Source organism: Mugil cephalus, chromosome 5, assembly GCF_022458985.1.
Source record: "Mugil cephalus isolate CIBA_MC_2020 chromosome 5, CIBA_Mcephalus_1.1, whole genome shotgun sequence".
In the NCBI taxonomy this organism is placed as follows: domain Eukaryota; kingdom Metazoa; phylum Chordata; class Actinopteri; order Mugiliformes; family Mugilidae; genus Mugil; species Mugil cephalus.
Window position 1 is genome coordinate 5848993 of NC_061774.1, and position 18719 is coordinate 5867711.

The following is an 18719-nucleotide window of genomic DNA, read 5'->3' on the forward strand; positions in this document are numbered from 1 at the left end:
GGAAAAAGACGAGACAAGCATGCATTAAGTTTTTAGCATGTACGGTTAGTGTGACTGCATCCTGTAAAGATGCAGGACGTCAAATTTAATAGTGAACATGCCACGACACAAAAAAAGGGGGAAAAGCGGTTAGCCTCTTTGTTGATAGCCTTCCTCCGGGTCACAGTTAGAAAAGCAGGTGTTCTCCAGCCAAAAATAACCCCCTTCAGGAACTGAAATCTGCAAAAACTCATTATAAATATATGTTTAAGGACATGGGTGATTTTTTAAACTGCTTGTTTGGCAGAGATACTGTGTTAGTAGGCAGCATTTTCCCCACCGCTGCAGTCGCCCCAGCAGGTGATGCTTTCCTCCCAGACTTAATGGGGACTTTCCATTTGAAGTCTGTTCTCTTTATTGCTTCGCCGCTTAAGTCCAGGGGCTTTTTTATAACTAATTGGCGCCAAAGGCCCCACATTAACTTGAATTAAAAAGGAGGTGGAGACCAGATTTTGGTTTCAAGGCTGGTGAAATCCCATTGGACGGGGGAAAATGTTACAGGTCGACTAACGCGGAGATTTGTATTTAGCCAACTCAACCCGGTTTAGTCGAGTGAAGACAGCCTCCTGAGGCAGGTGAGTAGAACAGGGTTTTGTTCACAGTGTTGGTTGTATTTTCAGCTGCAGTTCTTAGGACGTTTCAGGATTTAACTTTACAGTGAATGTGAAAATGGTCGACATTTTCATTTGTTGTAATCTAAAATGTGCAGAAAGTTACCTTTGTACCATTTTCCACGTGGTTTCTTTACAAATATAGATGGTACATTTCATTACCACATTTTTTCTTAGTAATCAGTTTTCTCCGTCCACATCTCTTCTTTCCATGACACAATCCTTCTTCTCTGGACTCCAGGGGTTCAAGATGATTTCTTCACTATGTTCGACGGGGACACTCTGCTGTCTCGTGTTTCTCACAGGTCAGGTTTAATTCTCAACTTCAAAAAACATCTTATAAAGAATAGAAATCAACATCCACCACGTTTCTTTTTCTGGTTTTCCAGGTCTGCTGGAGGCCAAATCTTTGCTGAGTGCCATTCAGCAGGAAGGTAAATGCAGATCCTGAATCAGTTGGTCAGCGTTCACGAACTGTATGCCTTTTTTTTTTTTTTTTTGCTGAGCTTCATTTCTTCTTTGAACAGCGATGGTCCCTGTCGGTCATCTCAGCATTGACTCACAGAGAGCGAACGGCTTCCTGGCTCAGTCCAGGCCCAAGCGTAACGCGGACCCCAGGTGGTACAGAGGAAACCCAGACTTCCAGGCTTACTACAGATACTACAGCAGCATCGGACACACTGAGGGGGTGAGGCTTTAGGCTTACTACTGTACAAAAAAAAAAACATTCCTTCATCCTCCCTTTTCTTGAACTCACTGCAGTTGTGTTGCTGCATCTAAATCTCTATCTGCCTTAAAGATTAAACACAGAACCGTTAAAGCTAACCTGTGCATTCAGATCTCAGCTGATCATTTAAACCCAGATTCTAGTTGGAAACTGAACTGATACCATGTCTTAGTATGTAGGTTCACTGAGTGTCTCTAGCTTTCAGTGCAGACCGAAAACACAAATGAAATCGCATGGTACAAAATAGAAATATGTACAGCAAAATCCTTTATTCACTGTTTTATTGTTGTGCTTATGGAAAATCTAAAGTCTCTAATGCTGGTCTATAACTCTGAACTTGTGCGAGTCCGTGCCTCAGTTTGAAATTGTCTCCATCCGTTGTGTTTTTCCACCTCTCAGCTCTACGAGATCGACAAGCTGCGGATGCTCTACCAGCAGATGAGGTACCTGGAGCACGCCTACGGCCCCAACGCCTCCTACTTCCAGAACAAACTGGGAATGCCAATGGCCGTGTGCGACCCAGCCACGGACAAGAAGTGCAAGGTCGCCCACCCTCCTCCTCCTCCAATGAAAGGGGTGCCGAGGCCCACCGAGCCCCCCCCTCCCCTTCCTCTCGTTCCAGCCATCTCCCAGGCCGACGTGCTCTACCTGTGTAACCCCAAGGACCCCCTCTGCAAGCCCCACATCGTCTACCTGCCCACGGGGGCCGTGCCAGTTCTCTGCGACCCCCGCCACCACCCCCACTGCACCCCGCAGAAGGCCCCGCCGGCCCCCGTGGCAGTGCCTCACCCGCCTCCGCCAAAGAAGTCCGCCCCGCCTCCACCTCCCCCCATCCTCGTCAAGAAGTCTCCCCCCGCCCCCATCCGCACCTTCAAGGGCATGGAGTACGACTGCGACCCCTACTGGGACCCAGACTGCCTGATTGACCACCCACCCAGGCCCGTCAAGGGGAAGATCGTGCTTTCCCCCCCGCCGCCGCCTCCTCCTCCAGTGGAGGAGGAGGAGAAGGAGGCTCCCGTGGAGGAGCCAGCGCCTCCTGCACCCATTGCAAAGAAGTTAACCATCTACCCTTACCCTTACTACCCCTACCACTACGACCCCAGGGATGATCTGTACGACCCGAGCCGCTTCCAGTACCCGCAGCCTGCCGACGCAGCCGACGAGCCTGCGGAGGACGGCGAGTAAAAGCTCCAGGAAGGCCGTGTCCGTTTAAAAAGCGACCAGTACTAGAACATCGATAGACTTGTTACCGTGTTTGTCACCACTGTCAGCATGTAAAAATCTGTTTTCAGGCAACACGAGCATTTGATGCTGGTGGTTTTTGATATTAAAAGATGGCATTGTTTTTCACCGATGACTGGTTACAAGTTTGATTATGCTTTTAAGGTGCAACAAGTCAGAAAGAAAAGGATTGTTCCTCCAGGTGCCACATGGCAGGTAAACTCAGCCTTGTAAAGTACCAGCTTGCAGGCTGGGGGTCATTATGTCTACTTCCACTGTACATTTAATACCCAAATAAATGCTGACTCCTGCTGTACAGCTTTAAGACTCTTTAAGTTGCCCCTTTTCCCTGCCACGTATACCTGTCTGTCTAAAATATCCAAAGGCAATCAACACAGCAGGAAGACCTCTTCAAAAGAATGGAAAACAATAAACCTGCAGCTCCACTTCACAGATTTCCGCGGGCTCATTTAAAAGAGCCCATCTGGCTTTTTTTAAATATTTTTTTTGCTTACTATAATATGCACCTAATCTTTTAACATTACAGACGTCAGAAGAAGAAGAGTCAAAGTCCGATGAAAAAAATCAGCAGATCATTTAATACATACAGAAACATGAAACAATAAAACAAACTGGGTAAAATAATATAACGTCCATTGCGGTGCATAACCAAGAAAAGAGCTGAGTGACTCTGTACACATCTCTTGCTGATTGGTGTATTTTAGTGCTTTTAGACACACTTGCGGCTGAAAACTGTGAAAATGTTTCGAAAAGCTACTGTTGGCTTAAGAATTTCATTTAGCTAATGAAAAATACAAACGAATCCCCAAAAAAAAAGAAGAAGAAGAAGAAGACGAAGACAGGGCAGAGGAGAAAAGAAAATGCAGTGCTTGTTTGTTTCAGCTCAAAAGAAGAGTCCTCTCATCCTCCGGCCGATGCCCTGTCTGTCGTACAGGACGTTGAACTTGTTGATGAACTGGTTCATACTGTTGCATGTCTTGGTGATGGTGCCTAAGTAGGCCATGAGGCCGACGTCATTACATTGCTGCAGGGACACAAGAGGCAGAGTTGCACACAGCCCTCATTTGGCAGGATAACACTGAGACTCACTGCAGTCATTGTACAACATCATGTCTCTAACCTCACCAAACAAGAATAACTCTGCAGAGCAAATTCTAATCCGTTAATATGTGTAGAAAAATACTCAACACGTACAAATGAAGTGCTCATTTCTGAACTCATCATTCATGCAAGTTTGCAAAATATGTTAAACAACAAAAGCCACCAAAAGAAAACAATTTAGGACTAATTGATGTAATAGTAGTATCGTCTACTACACACACACACAAAGTAGTTAATTTCACGTCTGCCTTGAGCATTGAATGTGTATACATCTTCAAACGGCCTCAATAAATACACAATTAACTTGGATTTAAGTAAAACTAAAATACTACTGCTACCAAACATACTATTTTTGGAAGTGACTGAGGCTTTTTGAAATAGCACATTTCTCACCGCTTGTCAATTTAATGCCAGGTGCTGTTTATGGATAATGTAAATTAAAAATAATTAAATTCTATTTTCAGTACTCTGTTGCTCTGGATTACTCATCTAAAGTACTACGGTGCTGTTTCAGGTGTACGTGTGAGCTTTTCCACCCTTTAATCTTGTACAGCTGTTGTTGCGTAATGATACTGGTTTCACGGTAAAAGCAGTGTCAAGACATGAAGGACTTCACTCCATTGAAATTCTAGACGAATTTTAATTTTAAATGGTTACAGGAAGTCTTGACTTTGTTTTAACAGCCTGAGGCAGTAAAAGTTTAAAAGAAAAAAAACAGGAGCGGATCAAAACGAAGCATCGTACTGAAATGTACTAAAAAAAAAATAATACTATTGTTAAACTTAAGGAACTGCGGGAACTCTGGAAATAAAGACCTGTCTCTAATATAAGACCCGTCAAATTAAGGACAGTTTTTGCAGTTGGAGTGAATAACAGACCAGGTCAGTGTTTGATGAAAATACTGTCAAACTACATATAAAATGTCAGTTTACCCTCTTGTGTTGTTATGTCTTGGCATTATATTGGAATTTTTAATATTTATTCCTTAATAATTGTTATGACAAATCAGGTTGGATTATTAGTTTCGTCACTTCCAGGGGATTTACCAGCCTTTAACTGGCACCTTAATGAAAGATGAATGAAGGGAAGGTCAAATAAAATTTACTTACATCATAGAAGTCAGTTTTGAATTTTATGGTGCTGAGGACTGGCAGTCTGTGGCACAGGGCGTTTGCTTCTCGAAGGATCTCGTGATTGAATGGCACCTCTCCTGTGACACACACACACACACACACACAAAATCACAATGCAGCAATGCAGATGTGAGATTTTTTGCTGTCAAGACACTATGAAACTTGTAATTATGGAGGCGTGTTTGAGCTGCGTCCACTTATAGTGTTGAAACAGAGAGGAGAGGAAACATCTCCTTGAAGAACAGCTGTTTCATGGTTCTATCTTCACATTCTTTGCTTTCACGGTCTCATTAAACAGACCTCTCGCCCTCTCACCTGACTCCACGGCTTTGACGTACTCCAGGATGATCTTCACTCGGCTGTGGAGCATCTTTATTGCACTGTGTTGGGCTATAAGGTGTTCAGCAACTAGACAGAAGACAGACACACAAATCAAAGTATCTGCAGTTATTTTGGAGGTAGTTTTCATTCTTCATGCATTGCATAAGCGGTCCAACATCGAGGCTTACGCTTTAAGTGCAGTGTATTTTACCGTGAATCAAAGTAAGATAAGAAAAAACATGATGAATATCCAAATAATGATAACAATAATAATAACGATGAAGATCCCAGGCTTTGATTGGCCAATACATGTTAAATGACAGAGGTTTGGATGGGCGGCAAAAAAACTGATTGAGCATGTGAAACACTACAAAAATGTGTGACCTGCTACCTGATCTTAAAATCTATAATATTTCTTTCTTTTATCATTATTGGGTGTATTTTAAGTATAGCAGGCATAGCATAATGCTACCAAATAAGTATCCACTGAAGAACCAGGAGACCTTGTATAACCTGGTATAACCAGTGAAAAACACAAAAACTAAATTTATTTATCCAGTTCAACAATCAGACTCTACATGATGGACTTCTGCTCTACCAGGATTCTGTTATTTAATTCTGAAATAAGATCTACTTTCTTATCAGAACTTGCAACTAGTTTCACGATTGCAAATGGTTAAACTGTTACCAGGACAGTGGCAGAAGTCACTGCATTTTAAGAACTTCAAAGCTAACATCTTTAGCGACCGCCTTCCTTACCCGTGGAGTTTTCTCCAGTGCCGGTTGCCGTCATTCGAGCTACGTGGTCAACACCAATTCTCTCTGCTTCCTCTGTGGCCAGAGTGTACGTCAGCTCAGCAAACAACATAGTAGCCTGGACATAAAAAAAAAACAAAAAACATATCAACTTAACAACTTAAAGCAATGATCAACAAGCAAACCAGGTCACTGCTGCACAAACATAAGGATAAAAAAATTAGGGGTAAACGCTACCTCGCCATTGATGATGTCGATCACAGATTCAAAAACGCTAACAGGAAGCTGAGGGGGTAAAGGACACTTTGTTTAGGTGCAGGTGTGTAAATGCGTCACAGTAACATTGGCCCATTCTTAAAAGAGGAAAAATAAGATGAACTCACATCAGTGTGTTTGGTCATTGGGTTGAGCTTGAGAAAGAGGGGGCTCTCAATGATCTCACACACCTGACGGGGGAGGAAAAAAATATCAGTGAGCAAATATGGACAATCTGAAATCCCACTCAGGTTTTATGCCGATGCTTTTGATAAAAGATTTAGTAGACATTGGAAATGTTACTCCTCAAGAATGACCACAATTTTAACAAAATGTGTGATGAATCCAAGCTGCGTAAAAGCAGCCACTTGGTGATTTGCATTTATACCAGATTTTTCACAGGATAAACATAGGTTTGTCTCCAACCAGGTGGCATCACGAGAACTATTTATACGCTGCCACTTGTGACTGGGTGAGCTCCGGGGTCGGCCTACCTGCTTGTGAATGTGGATATCTGACTGGTCTGGGGGACCGCCTGTGGTGTACCATCCCAAGAACTCCATTTCTTTGAAGACCTGTTTGACTGAGAAACAAGAGGACATTTTACAGAAAAACTGTCTGAACTTCATTTACTGGTGGTAGAGGAATACATAATATGTCTTTATCAAAAAACTAGATCTCTAGTTGCTCTCTTTTGGTGTTAAGACACATGCGATCACATCTCAGCAAACAACCAGTCAGATTAACCACGTGCAGGTACTGTTTAAAGTTGAAATGTCAGACTTAAAGTAAGTAACATATTCTGACCTGAACTAGTGACTACTACTTTGAACTTCATGTAAGAACATCAGAATGTAATGTGAGATGAGATATCAAATGTTCAGAATCTAAAACTGTCACTGATTAAGTCATTTTCCTGAAACTGTATTCTGACAGCAGGTCAGTGCTGCAGGACGGGGAGGCAGTCATGCCAAAGAAAACACATACGCACAAATACAGGTGTATTCCTGTCCACAATACCCTAACACTGCTTACATTGCTCTTCCTTGGTGTAGTAGTACTCCTTGTCAATGTGCACTTTGTCATCTATGGTGTGAGACAGCAGTTCAAAGGAGTTCATCACTTCGATGTTCCTGCCCTCCTGTTTCCCGATGAGAGCTCCAATCACTGAACAGAGAGAAGACACAATGACCAATGGTGCCCTATTCTACTGCGGAGCAACTGAGATTAACTTGGAACAAAGCGATCAGTTGTATGTCACACGCACCCTGCATGGGTCGCCCCTCCTGCGAGCGGATGCGTATCCAGTGATCAGATATGTTGAGGATAACCAGAGGGTGTAAGGCCACGGACACGCTGCCGGTGACCCCTGAGGCCATGACACTGGGGGTGGCTGCAGACACACAGGGACACAATGTACAACAGTCAATTAGTGGATTACTTTATTAACAACTTGTTAACCAAAAATACAAAGCTTATAACCATCACCATCAAAACGCAAACTCAAGACAATGATGAGTAGTAATCTTAAATACTGAGACACATGCACAGTGAACGCTCAAGACCATCCCTGATTTTAGATTTGGTTATTATGATAGATAAATAGAAGTGTTTTGCTCAAATCTACGTGTGCTGGTAGATTATATTCACCACAGTACGCGAGCAGAGCAGAAAACTGTCTTAAACCTCCAGAAGTGATGGATGTATTGACAGCTTTACAGCACAGCCGTGTACGTTAACCCGCTTATGTCAGCAAGCTCGCAACCTAATATCTTTAATACAACGAAGTCGTCACTTACACCAACTTGTAATACAAATTTGGAACATACTCAGGAATCTACATACATGTCCACGTTAGTATCGGGGAGAAATTAATAGCTAAGTGATAAATACTTGCCTGCCCCATCCACTTCCATTCCTCCACCATTGCTGGTCGCCATCTTGTCCGGTAAGCCGCGCAGGCGCAGTGGACAGTTCATCAAACGAACGTTAGGTGGCAATATCGCTTCATCGGGATGTTTCGAAAGAAGCGCTACTTCTCGGTTATTGTCATGTATTTCTCAAACGTTTGTGGAAACAAAGACTCTAGCCGTCAAGATGAGCTGTGTTCAGCACAAATAGGCACGTTTTAAAAAACCTGACACATTGTCGCTGGGTCCTACCGTCCCTGAGCAGCTGTTTCCGGGGGATTGCTGATCAGGGCGCAACCCTTGTGCGCCGCGATATAAGTCCGTGTCCAAGAGTTTTGTTTACAAAATGGATGAATTTAAAGCTTGTAATCTGGACTACTTTCCCGAAAACATTTTAATTGATGTGTTGTCGTTCCTGAGCGTACGAGAGCTTGTCAGAGCTGGGAGGTAAGATAAATTTAACTTTGCTGTCAGCATTTTGCAAGTTACTCGTCTTGTGGAACAAAACTCAGTGTCTGATTTTCCTTTGTTATGCGTCCTGTCATATGATTAAGTTATTTGTTGTTTTTTCTAACTGCATTTTCAGAGTGTGCAAGAGATGGAGACGCCTTGTGAAAGACCAAAAACTGTGGAGACTTGTCGATCTGACGACATGGAAAGGGGTAAGGATGTTACTGGTGGCGTTACCCTTTTATATTTATTACGCTTTTCTGACAGTCCACGGGTGATTTTTATCAGGTGAATATCACAACATGACATGTGCACACTGATATAATCAATACAACGTGACAAGAAGCTGCACAACTGCTAGTGCTTGAAAAATACATGTAACAATAGCTTCACTAATTTATTTGGTGCTGAAAAGAAGAATGTGAGAGTCAGTGCTCAGTTTATCCTCTGTGTGAAAAGGGAAAGAAATCCAAAATCTGACTTATGGTCTCGACAAATAAAGTGAGTGCACTGTTCCCAGTGTGCAATAAGACACACAACAGAAAAACATAGAGCAATGAAAATATAGCATAGCTATATAAAATGCTTAACTGACTGTCTTTTATTTACACTCAGAACATCTGTTTGCTAGCTGTTTTCACAGTCTTGATTTCTGCTGTATCGCCTTTAAAGCATTATGTAAAACACTTTGAAATGCCTTTGTGTATGAAATGTGCTCTACAAATAAACTATAACCGTCTTTTGATCAAATATGTGTCGTGTGTCTGTGCAATTATTGACAGAAATTGTTTCTCTTTTGCCCCCTCCCCCTTCCTCATCTCCCAAACACATACTCATGGACTGTCCGCTGTGTGTCAGGTGACATCCCGCATCCTTTGGGTCCTGCTGCGTCACTACCTTGGTTGCGGACTAAGGTGTCTTCGGTTGCGTGGTTTGCTGCTCTCTGCCCGTGGCGGCACCTTTCTCTCTGAGCCTTGGCTCAAAGCTTTGTCCGCAAAATGCCCTCGCCTGACTAAGCTCTATCTGCTGCACGCAGACCTGAGAAGCCTGCCCAATTGCCAGATCCTGCCTCCATCTTTGCAGGTGCTGGAGCTTCGTGGTTGTGAGCTGCCTCGTACTTTTTTCATCCAGAGCCTGCCTACTTCACCTACACATCCTCCAGAAACAGCAGAAGCCACATCCAGTGTTGGTGGTCAAAGGCACGGAAGGGATCGGAAAAGAAAAGGACTTGGCCCTCCCTCAGGCGTTGGAATTGAGAGGTTAGTATTAAACAATGTGCCCTCTTTCACAGACCAGCACCTACTCAGTCTAACATCATGGGAGAAACTCTGTCGACTGGAGCTACGTGACACCTTTCGTATAACAGCTAACGGACTTAGAAGCTGTGCTGCCAAAGATGGCCTAAGTGGTGTGGAAGGGCTTTCCAGGCTCAAGTTTCTGGAAATAGGCATTACCGGACGGCAAGGCTACCAGTTACAAATGGCCTCCCTTGGGCTAGGAGCAGGGTGGCTTGGACTAGAGGAGCTAAGTCTAGGTGGCAAGGAGGTGGGGCCGGGCTTACTCTGTGCCAGCCGCCTGAAGGACCTGAAACGTCTGTGCCTGTGGGCCTGCACACTCAGTGAGCTACAGATAGTCCGGAGCTGCAGGATGCTCCGTGGACTCCGCCAGTTGGAGTTTTTGGATGTGACCTTCCAGCCTAGACAGAGTCCACCAGTGGAAGAGGGCGAGGGTGGTGGTGAAGGAGAGCAGGACAATGAGGAAGCTGCAGGTGCAGATGGTAGCAATGAAGAGAACAAGACACTGGATATAAATGATCCTATTCCAAATCTGCGTCGCTCTCTGGCTGTCCTGCTGCCAGCCTGCTCACTAGTTTTTACCAACTGCTCTGTTCAGATTAATGCAGACTAAATGATGTCTCCACTGCTGTTGTATACTAGTGGCCAATATGGATAAAATTCTCCTTCACACAAGCTTGTATAGTTTTATACAGTGTTACTGATATAACTATTCAATGAAGATGTTATCACTGTGTCATTCATACAATCCCAAATTCCTATAAACCAGATACAGATTTAACATTTTCAGACAAGACTAGTTAAGAATAAAAAAAAATAAATAAAGACTTTAAACTTTAGACTGTCTATAAATAAGGACCTTACCCAGAAAATATGTGCTGTAGTTATTCAGTCAAATAATTTATCTTGTTTAGAACAAAGTTGGCAAGAATTGAAACTGAACAACCACTTCATATTTGGACTGTCTATGTAGGTATACTATATTTAAGGGGTTGTCAAGTCACTGATGAAAAATTTATAGTCTTTGATAATTATATTATGTGCAATTCAAACGATGAAATAAGTTTAAGCTTCAGTTACTCTTTTATTGCACATGCATTCTATTTTGCCCCTGAATACATGTAAATTGAAACACATAATTGATCCAAGCATCCTTCAAAAACAATGTTGCCTTAAAGCAGTTTTGTCATTGGTTTTAAGTATGCCTCCTGAAGTGAGATATATTAGAGCTATTGCTACGAAAAGATTACATTATCTCATGGGATGTAACATATCATTATATCCTCCTAATGTGCTGCTTTACCCAGTGTTTCTAGGGTAGTGGATAGTCTCACTTCCAAATTCCTTGTCTCTTTATGAAAATAAACAGGCCTATCACATGCATGGAAGAATAGGTTTGTAGCATACCCTTTTAAACTCAGATAACAGAAAGCAGGTGTCACTGATAAATCGTACAGAGATCAGCAGGTGTCACCTACAACAGAAAAAAACTGAAACATTCTTTCTGCAGTGATCCACCTGTTTCCTGTTGCTTTTACCACTTCTTAACAGTTTATACATTCAGAGAACATATATTTTACCGGGCAAACGTTTGGTTTGATTGATGTTAAGGCACAGCATAACATATGTAATCTTTACCAAGTCTGTATTTTGTCAGTTTTTGCCTACATAATTTTTTAGAAATTATGAAAGGAGAAATGTAAATGTCTGTTGTTTGTATTCGTATGGAAAATCATGAAATCTCCATGATACAGAATTGTTTTGCATCCAGACTGACCTTTTAAGGATGATTAAACTTATAAATGATAAATTGTTTTTAATAAACCTATTTTGAATAAAGAAATCTTGAAGTCTGATTTTTCTGATTTGGTATTAGCCAACAAATTTTTGAAAACATGGTTAAACATATTTGTTTTGGTGAATATAATACAATTTTCATGAAACTGCACATATCAGCTTGATTTAATAAAGACTAAGACTAACATGTCTTATTCTTACATCAGCCAATCTCAATCTCTACAAAAAAAGATGTAGCCTTGAAATCATTAGCTAATTTATTAAATTAACCTCCAAATCATTTAAATAAAAACCAATAGTTCCTCTGGTTTGATATTCTCTTGCATGACTGATTCCTTTATTTTATTTTATGCCACTGAAAATGAAACATGTTAGGGCTTTCACTGGTTAATAAGCAACTAACTTTATTAATCACATAAGACAGAAACACCTTATTTTTGTAATTAAAGAAATACAGAAGATAACTGTAGGACGGTAGATAAATAAGGATGTACAGATTATTGTCAAGGGCTTGTAATGGATGGAAAGAAAAATGTAAATCTGTGTTGTCTGTATCCATATGGGTAATCGTGAAATTGTCATTATAAAACAAAATTGTCATTTACAAAAGAAAACAACCATTGACTGTATCTAAAACAACAGACGAAGAGGGGTGCGCTGTTCTTCCTGTTATAGTGCAGAGGGCGGATCCAACCCCGATGCACCAATCAGACGCTTCCGGTTGCTCCAGTTTTGACCAATGGGAGCCTCCTCTGCAGCAGCGCGTCGACCAATCACGTTCGCAAAGACAGGTTTTTTGAAAACGTTGGCGGCGGAGGAAGAAGTTTTAAATAAAAAGACTGGACCTTCCACGCTGTAACGTTAACAGCAAATTTCTTCGCAAAGATGCAGGTAATTTAACTTTTTTTTTTGACAGTGAAATAATATTGGGGAACAGTTGAGAACGATTTATTGTATATTGATGCAGACTTTAGCCACCATTAGCTGACCGCGATAGTCTCCTTCGCTAACTAGCATGAGATGTTAGCTTGGGGGAAAAACGACAATTTTAAAGATTTATATGTGTTGTCAAAACATCTACGCATGGATTGGTTATAGTTAAACCATGTCAATCCATGGAATACACCTTTAGCTTCGGTGCAAATATTTTAACGTTAACTTAACTTTAACAGTGGCCCAAGGACATAGTTTCATTGTCTGACTGAAGTATTTTAACGTTAAACATGCGTCCCATGTAATACTTTACAGTATCTTTAAAAAGAATTTGCACCAGTGTATATAATGGTGGTACATAAGAGTGCATCTCCTAGCTGCATTAACACTATAGCGAAAAGACCACATCTTCAGTCCATTGTACTGTATAAAAAATACGCAATAAAATAGCGTTTTATCCACTATTTGGTTCAAAGTAAATACACTCACTTGTCAGTTCATTAACTTAGATACACTAGTGAAACAAATAAATTCTAAAATGACAATCCTGCACTGAGTCTTAGCTTGATTGCTCTTACAGTTCAGTTTATTCTGAAATAGCACAAGAAATGTGGTTATTGTTTGGTTGGATGATGCTGTTTGTGGTGCTGTTAAACTGTAGACAATTAAAAACAAAGTTGTTCTGTTATTTAACCAAGGCCACTGACAAAAATGGGGCTGTCAAAATAATAGAAAAGCATATTGGCACAACACAAAACAAGTAGTGCTACAAACCATAGCCTCCAATGTGAAAACGCACTCGAATCAACAAGTCTTTCAGCTGTTTTAAGCAAATATTGAATACCATAACCTCCATGAAGCTTAGATTTAGTGCAGGCTTGTTATGTTAGAATACATTCACTTTCACTAGTGTATCTAATGAACATGTATGAATAAAGATAAGTGGATGATCAAGAAGAGTTCTCCCAGAATCATCTACAAATTCAAATATATGGGCGAATCAGACTTTAAATTTAAAACAGGAGGAGTAGTTGACTTACCACACACCGCAAATTTAGTCAAAAATTTAAATTTGCTTTATTATAGATTATATGCCATTTTCTGTCCTTTCTGGTTTATGCCGATGACTTCCTCTACTTCCTGCTTGCTATGAGCGATTGTGTAAAATAACTAGCATGGACTGACCTAAATAAGTCTTAATAGCATAGGACACATAGTGGCTGAAATTGGCAGCTAGTTTATGGTGACTGTGTTTGTGTATTTCTGTACAGAATAAGGAAAATTATGAGCCCAGGGCTTTTCAAAGACCGGTAAGTAGTAATTGTCTCCTAATGTGTTTAATTACCAAAATTAATGAGTCTACATGCACACGCGACACACACACACACACACATTCAGCATTGACTGCCGACATTGGTATTCGGTGTATGCTCACACAGAATATACTGGTGTGTTCAATGCGATTTAACCCATTAAGTGTTATTCTTAATAAAACTTTTTGTGTGTTTGCTGTGGCTATTAGTTTGCAACTCCAAACATGCCGCCAGGCCCACAGCGTGTTCAGATGAAGCCACGAGCTGATACAGGTAACTTCTTTCTCTTACCATACAGATAATATTAAAGCACCTCTGGAAATATGCCTGTTTTCATTGTATTGTCATTTTTAGGTGCCGTTGGCTCATCCACCGGCTTAGTTTCAAAGTAAGTGTATCACTTCAGCTGTGTATTTCCTGTTTGGTTCAAATGTCTATAAGTAATCTTTTTCACTTTGGCAGGAAAGTTACTATTGATGATTTCGACATTGGTCGGCCACTTGGAAGGGGCAAGTTTGGCAATGTCTACCTTGCAAGGGTGAAACAGCTGCAAGCAATTGTGGCGCTGAAGGTGCTGTTCAAGTCACAAATGGAGAAGGAAGGTGTGGAGCATCAACTCAGGAGGGAGATTGAGATTCAGTCACATCTTAAGTTAGTATGATGCATTTTATTATCACTCCTATACTTTTTATGTTTCTGTTTACTACAGTTGCCATGTAAGCATCTTGCTCACACAGTTTCTGTACAATTATTGAATTAATTATGAATATTATTTGAATTAACTCTGCTCATTTCAGGGCAGTGTAACAACTAAAGCAAATTAGTTTCACTTCTATATCGAGAAACAAAACATTGACAGTACTGAAGCTACTTGAGCTGAATAACTGATTAACCAAAAGGCATCTATGGTTATTTCACTGGAAATGTTTGCACAAGATATAAAATTGGTGGTGGTCATTGGTCTGTTACCATATGAATGCATTTACAAAACTCACTCACACAAGGGTTTGAAAAGTTCTGTACAATTTGACCACAGCTTGTTTAAAATTGCTTAATTTTGGAAGTATTGTCTGCAGATTAACTTACATCATACTGCGTTTTTTCCTCAGGCACCCCAACATCCTGCGCTTCTACAATTACTTCCATGACCGCACCAGAGTGTTCTTAGTGCTTGAGTATGCCCCACGTGGTGAAATGTACAAAGAGCTACAGAGATGTGGAAGATTTGATGACCAGCGTACTGCCACAGTATGAACCAATCCACACTTGTTAAATTTTGGAGAGTCATTGCAAATACTGTTGTTGTGATCTAATACAAACATATTTGAATTTCCAGTACATGGAGGAGATATCTGATGCTCTTATCTACTGCCATGAGAAGAAAGTGATTCATCGTGACATCAAGCCAGAGAATCTGCTCCTCGGCTATCGTGGAGAACTCAAGATTGCTGATTTTGGTTGGTCCGTCCATGCACCTTCTCTAAGGTGAAGAATCACATCGTCTGCACTATTGTGCTTTTTTTATGAACAGCTGTTTACTGCCCTGTGCTGTCACATCACCCTGCTTGTTGCTTTTCCTCCGGTGACCTTTTATTTCAAACTTTTCCAGACGCCGCACTATGTGCGGGACACTGGACTACCTCCCCCCAGAGATGGTTGAGGGAAACACCCACAGTGAGAAGGTGGACCTGTGGTGCATCGGGGTCCTCTGCTACGAATGCTTAGTCGGCCACCCTCCATTTGAAAGTGCCAGCCATTCAGAAACATACAAAAGAATTATGAAGGTTGGTGTTGAGTGCAAATAAAAGTTTAGGGTTCCCAGTTTCCAAAAGCCACAAAATTCTAATTTAAGCAGGTCTATCTACTGATCTTTAGTGATGTTGAGGTCGGACTGTGTGAGAGCTTTGTGTTTGTGCTGCTTCATGCCATCCTCTTCTCACTGTCCTTCCTTTTACTGTGATATTTACTTCCTTTTGTTTCTGTTATTGAAATAAATACATCCTTCCTCTTACAGATATAGTTTTAACTAGATTAATCCACATGCATATTTGCCAAAATACATCACGTTTATTTAGATCACAAACTTATTATGCTGAATTTTGAGATCAGGGATTCAGGGAAAGGTTTTCTGCTGATGACTGAGCCTGTGAAGGTCATATTTGTGCAGGTATTCTGCACAATGCAACACGACTGAATAGTCTGCTAATTTGTCCTGAAGGTCTTTTGTGGACATGTTCCCACTCTCCCCTTTGGTCTCTGGTGCTTTCTGCAATGTCCAGGTGCCTGAAAACAACTGGTGGATGCACATTTACCATATTGCCAAACATTTAAGGAAGAATCTGGTAGTTTGCGCTGCTAGACATGTAAGAATATAGTACTCAGAGAGTAGTTCAGCAGAGGAAGCAACAAAAGCAGCAAGTTTGATACAAGTTTTAATGAAATCTGCGTTCAGCTAAATCTTGTGTAAACTTTGTGTCCACACTAAGACCCCACAAGTAACCTCCTGTCTTCACATAACAGGTGGTTACTTGTGGGGTCTTAGTGTCTCTGCTGATATGTGGTAAATCCACCCTCAATCAATAGAAGTCATAGAACATTGTAAAATGACTCTCATTGTGAACTACTATGAATTACTTAGCTGAAAAAAGTAATTTGCCATCTTATAGGATGTCTTGGTTCTTACTGCAGTGGTCACTATGCTGATGAATTAATACCCTCTCACCTTCTCCAGGTTGATTTGTCGTTCCCTGCAAATGTCTCTTCTGGTGCACGGGACCTGATCTCCAAGCTGCTTCGCCACAACCCCACAGATCGCCTCTCACTTAAAAGCGTCATCGACCACCCATGGGTGCGCACCAACTCTCGCCGGCTCTTGCCTCCAACCTGCCCAACCAAGAAATCCTGAGCCCACCTGTCGAGCATTCTCACACCGCTCTGTGGGAGCTTTTATCTGTCCTCCACAAAAGACTCTAGCCCAGCATGTATTGGTTTCACAGCCATGGGCTTCAGACTGCCATTATTATTTCACACGTTTTATAATGGGTGTATATTAGAGGGTACCGTTTATTATTACATATATGATAAAGATAAGCATTTGAGAAGCTGGAACCAGAAATTGTGAAAATACTTCACTTCTTTTGAGAAATCTAAATAATTCAAGTGTTCTCTTTCCTAGTCTAGTATACTTGCATACCGTCTGTTTTTTATTTTGTACAGTGTGATGTCATTATCTATGTCTAGTGCTTTCTCTTGATCTGTTTGTGGTTTTATTGTCTTTACTGAAACATTTTAAAATGGACTGTATCCTGTTTCAAGCTATGTCTACACCAACATACTACTGTTAGACTGCCTCAGGCTGAGCACATTCTCAGATTGATGGAAGTGTTTGGGGCTTGTGAAGGAAAGTGTTTTGTTTTCCTCAAGCTATGCTTCATATTTCAAATAAATATTATAAAAAGACATCTCAGGAGTAATCCGTTGTGTAGAGGGCTGAATGAACATCATCATTAGTTGTTCAACTTGCATTTTGGAGGATGCACTGAATCTTGAACCATACAGAGAATTTCAAGTCTGTAAGTTAGAGGCCACACATATCGCTACATAACAAATCTGGTTACCATCAATCTATATTCATATATCCTTTATATGCAGCGTTCACGATCCTGGTGCACACTCGGTAGCGTGGCCGAGCGGTCTAAGGCGCTGGATTAAGGCTCCAGTCTCTTCGGGGGCGTGGGTTCGAATCCCACCGCTGCCAGTAACTTTTGGTTCTCATGTGTTCCTTACAGCTTCGTACCATTGAATTTGGACAAGTCAAAAGCTGCTGTCGCTTGTGATGTTTTTCCGGTTTGATGAAACTTTCCAAGGTACTGTAAACCATGCTGAAAGCACATGGCAGCCGTTATCCGTCTAACTGTCCATAAGCAGATTTTTTTTCTTAAGCTGCTAGAGGGCGCCACATGAACAAATCATCACACTGAGTTTCTACTGTTTAGTCTGTCCCGTTTAATATGCTGAAAGATAAATGATGTCTAAAAAAACGCGAGTACAATTAATTCAATAAAATTCAACAGCTCTACGATATGCAGAAGAACAACTTTAACTCTCCGTCTTCTTCTTCATCATCATCTTTAGTAATGTAGTGTGGCAACCAACGTTAAAGCACATTACCGCCATCTACTGCGGAACGGTGTTAATTACCCCGTAAAATTCACTCAAAACATGGTCAATGTAAAATGTACATTGATTTACTATCCACCTTCTATAAGATAAATTGCATAGCTGTAACAACCCCATTCTCCAGTATTTGTTTCATGTTTTCATTTTTCCAATCCCTTTTGTCCAAGCATTTTTTGAGAACACTATTTTGATACTGACATTATACATAAGCTGTCAATTCCACTGTTTAACAGTGATCCCACAAACCAGATATATTATTTGTTTGGATGTAGTATTTTACTTCGTCTTGATCGCAACATAGATGTCTTTAATTTATTTCACTTTCACCTGAATTGCAATACTATGTCTTCCTGTTTTTGGACTTATTCCAGTTATAAGGTATGTCATAATGTTGCTCTTATATCCCTCATTTTTTAAATAAATAAATAAATTTACATTACATCTTCTTGTGTAAACATGTAAACATAACGCTACACATAAGACCGGTTTTTGCATTACATTAACACACCTTTCCTGGAACATAGCCTGTATATTCTGTTACTAAACAAATAGTTATACTGTGAACATTTGTACTCTCCCTGGCTCTTTTTTGGACATCCATGAACAATCTTCACAGTTCTTTTGCTATTTAAAATTAGACTTCTTGTTATATATTTA

General features: G+C 40.9%; 4 protein-coding genes and 1 non-coding gene across 7 annotated transcripts; 4 read left to right on the forward strand and 1 right to left on the reverse strand.

The window, feature by feature from the left end:
• The first annotated feature begins 554 nt into the window (after positions 1–554).
• Positions 555–2923, forward strand: LOC125008066 (leucine-rich repeat extensin-like protein 3). The gene is made up of 5 exons (XM_047585095.1): positions 555–614; positions 892–955; positions 1040–1084; positions 1178–1338; positions 1777–2923. The coding sequence occupies exons 2-5, from the start codon at positions 901–903 to the stop codon at positions 2560–2562; spliced, it is 1047 nt and encodes a 348-aa protein (XP_047441051.1). The 5' UTR covers positions 555–614; positions 892–900; the 3' UTR covers positions 2563–2923.
• Positions 2924–3169: 246 nt separating this feature from the next.
• cops6 (COP9 signalosome subunit 6) lies at positions 3170–8352 on the reverse strand. Of its 2 annotated transcripts, none has more exons than XM_047585098.1 (10): positions 8083–8352; positions 7453–7578; positions 7221–7352; positions 6680–6768; positions 6314–6376; positions 6168–6215; positions 5934–6048; positions 5169–5261; positions 4830–4930; positions 3170–3643 (listed from the first exon to the last, which is right to left on the reverse strand). In XM_047585098.1, exons 1-10 carry the CDS (start codon positions 8162–8164, stop codon positions 3503–3505), a joined length of 990 nt encoding a protein of 329 aa, XP_047441054.1. In that variant the 5' UTR covers positions 8165–8352; the 3' UTR covers positions 3170–3502. The 2 variants fall into 2 exon arrangements, with proteins under 2 accessions (XP_047441054.1, XP_047441053.1); XM_047585097.1 differs by having other exon boundaries at positions 6168–6233.
• A 49-nt stretch (positions 8353–8401) lies between these two features.
• LOC125008065 (F-box/LRR-repeat protein 12-like) lies at positions 8402–11696 on the forward strand. The gene is made up of 3 exons (XM_047585094.1): positions 8402–8542; positions 8682–8757; positions 9404–11696. The coding sequence occupies exons 1-3, from the start codon at positions 8442–8444 to the stop codon at positions 10451–10453; spliced, it is 1227 nt and encodes a 408-aa protein (XP_047441050.1). The 5' UTR covers positions 8402–8441; the 3' UTR covers positions 10454–11696.
• A 707-nt stretch (positions 11697–12403) lies between these two features.
• Positions 12404–17344, forward strand: aurkb (aurora kinase B). Of its 2 annotated transcripts, XM_047584377.1 has the most exons (9): positions 12404–12528; positions 13842–13880; positions 14093–14156; positions 14238–14271; positions 14346–14534; positions 14993–15131; positions 15220–15368; positions 15493–15667; positions 16615–17344. In XM_047584377.1, the coding sequence occupies exons 1-9, from the start codon at positions 12523–12525 to the stop codon at positions 16786–16788; spliced, it is 969 nt and encodes a 322-aa protein (XP_047440333.1). In that variant the 5' UTR covers positions 12404–12522; the 3' UTR covers positions 16789–17344. The 2 variants fall into 2 exon arrangements, with proteins under 2 accessions (XP_047440333.1, XP_047440334.1); XM_047584378.1 differs by lacking the exon at positions 13842–13880 and having other exon boundaries at positions 12442–12528.
• A 214-nt stretch (positions 17345–17558) lies between these two features.
• Positions 17559–17640, forward strand: trnal-aag. The gene has a single exon. It is a non-coding gene; the product is annotated as a tRNA-Leu (tRNA).
• The last annotated feature ends 1079 nt before the right edge of the window (positions 17641–18719 follow it).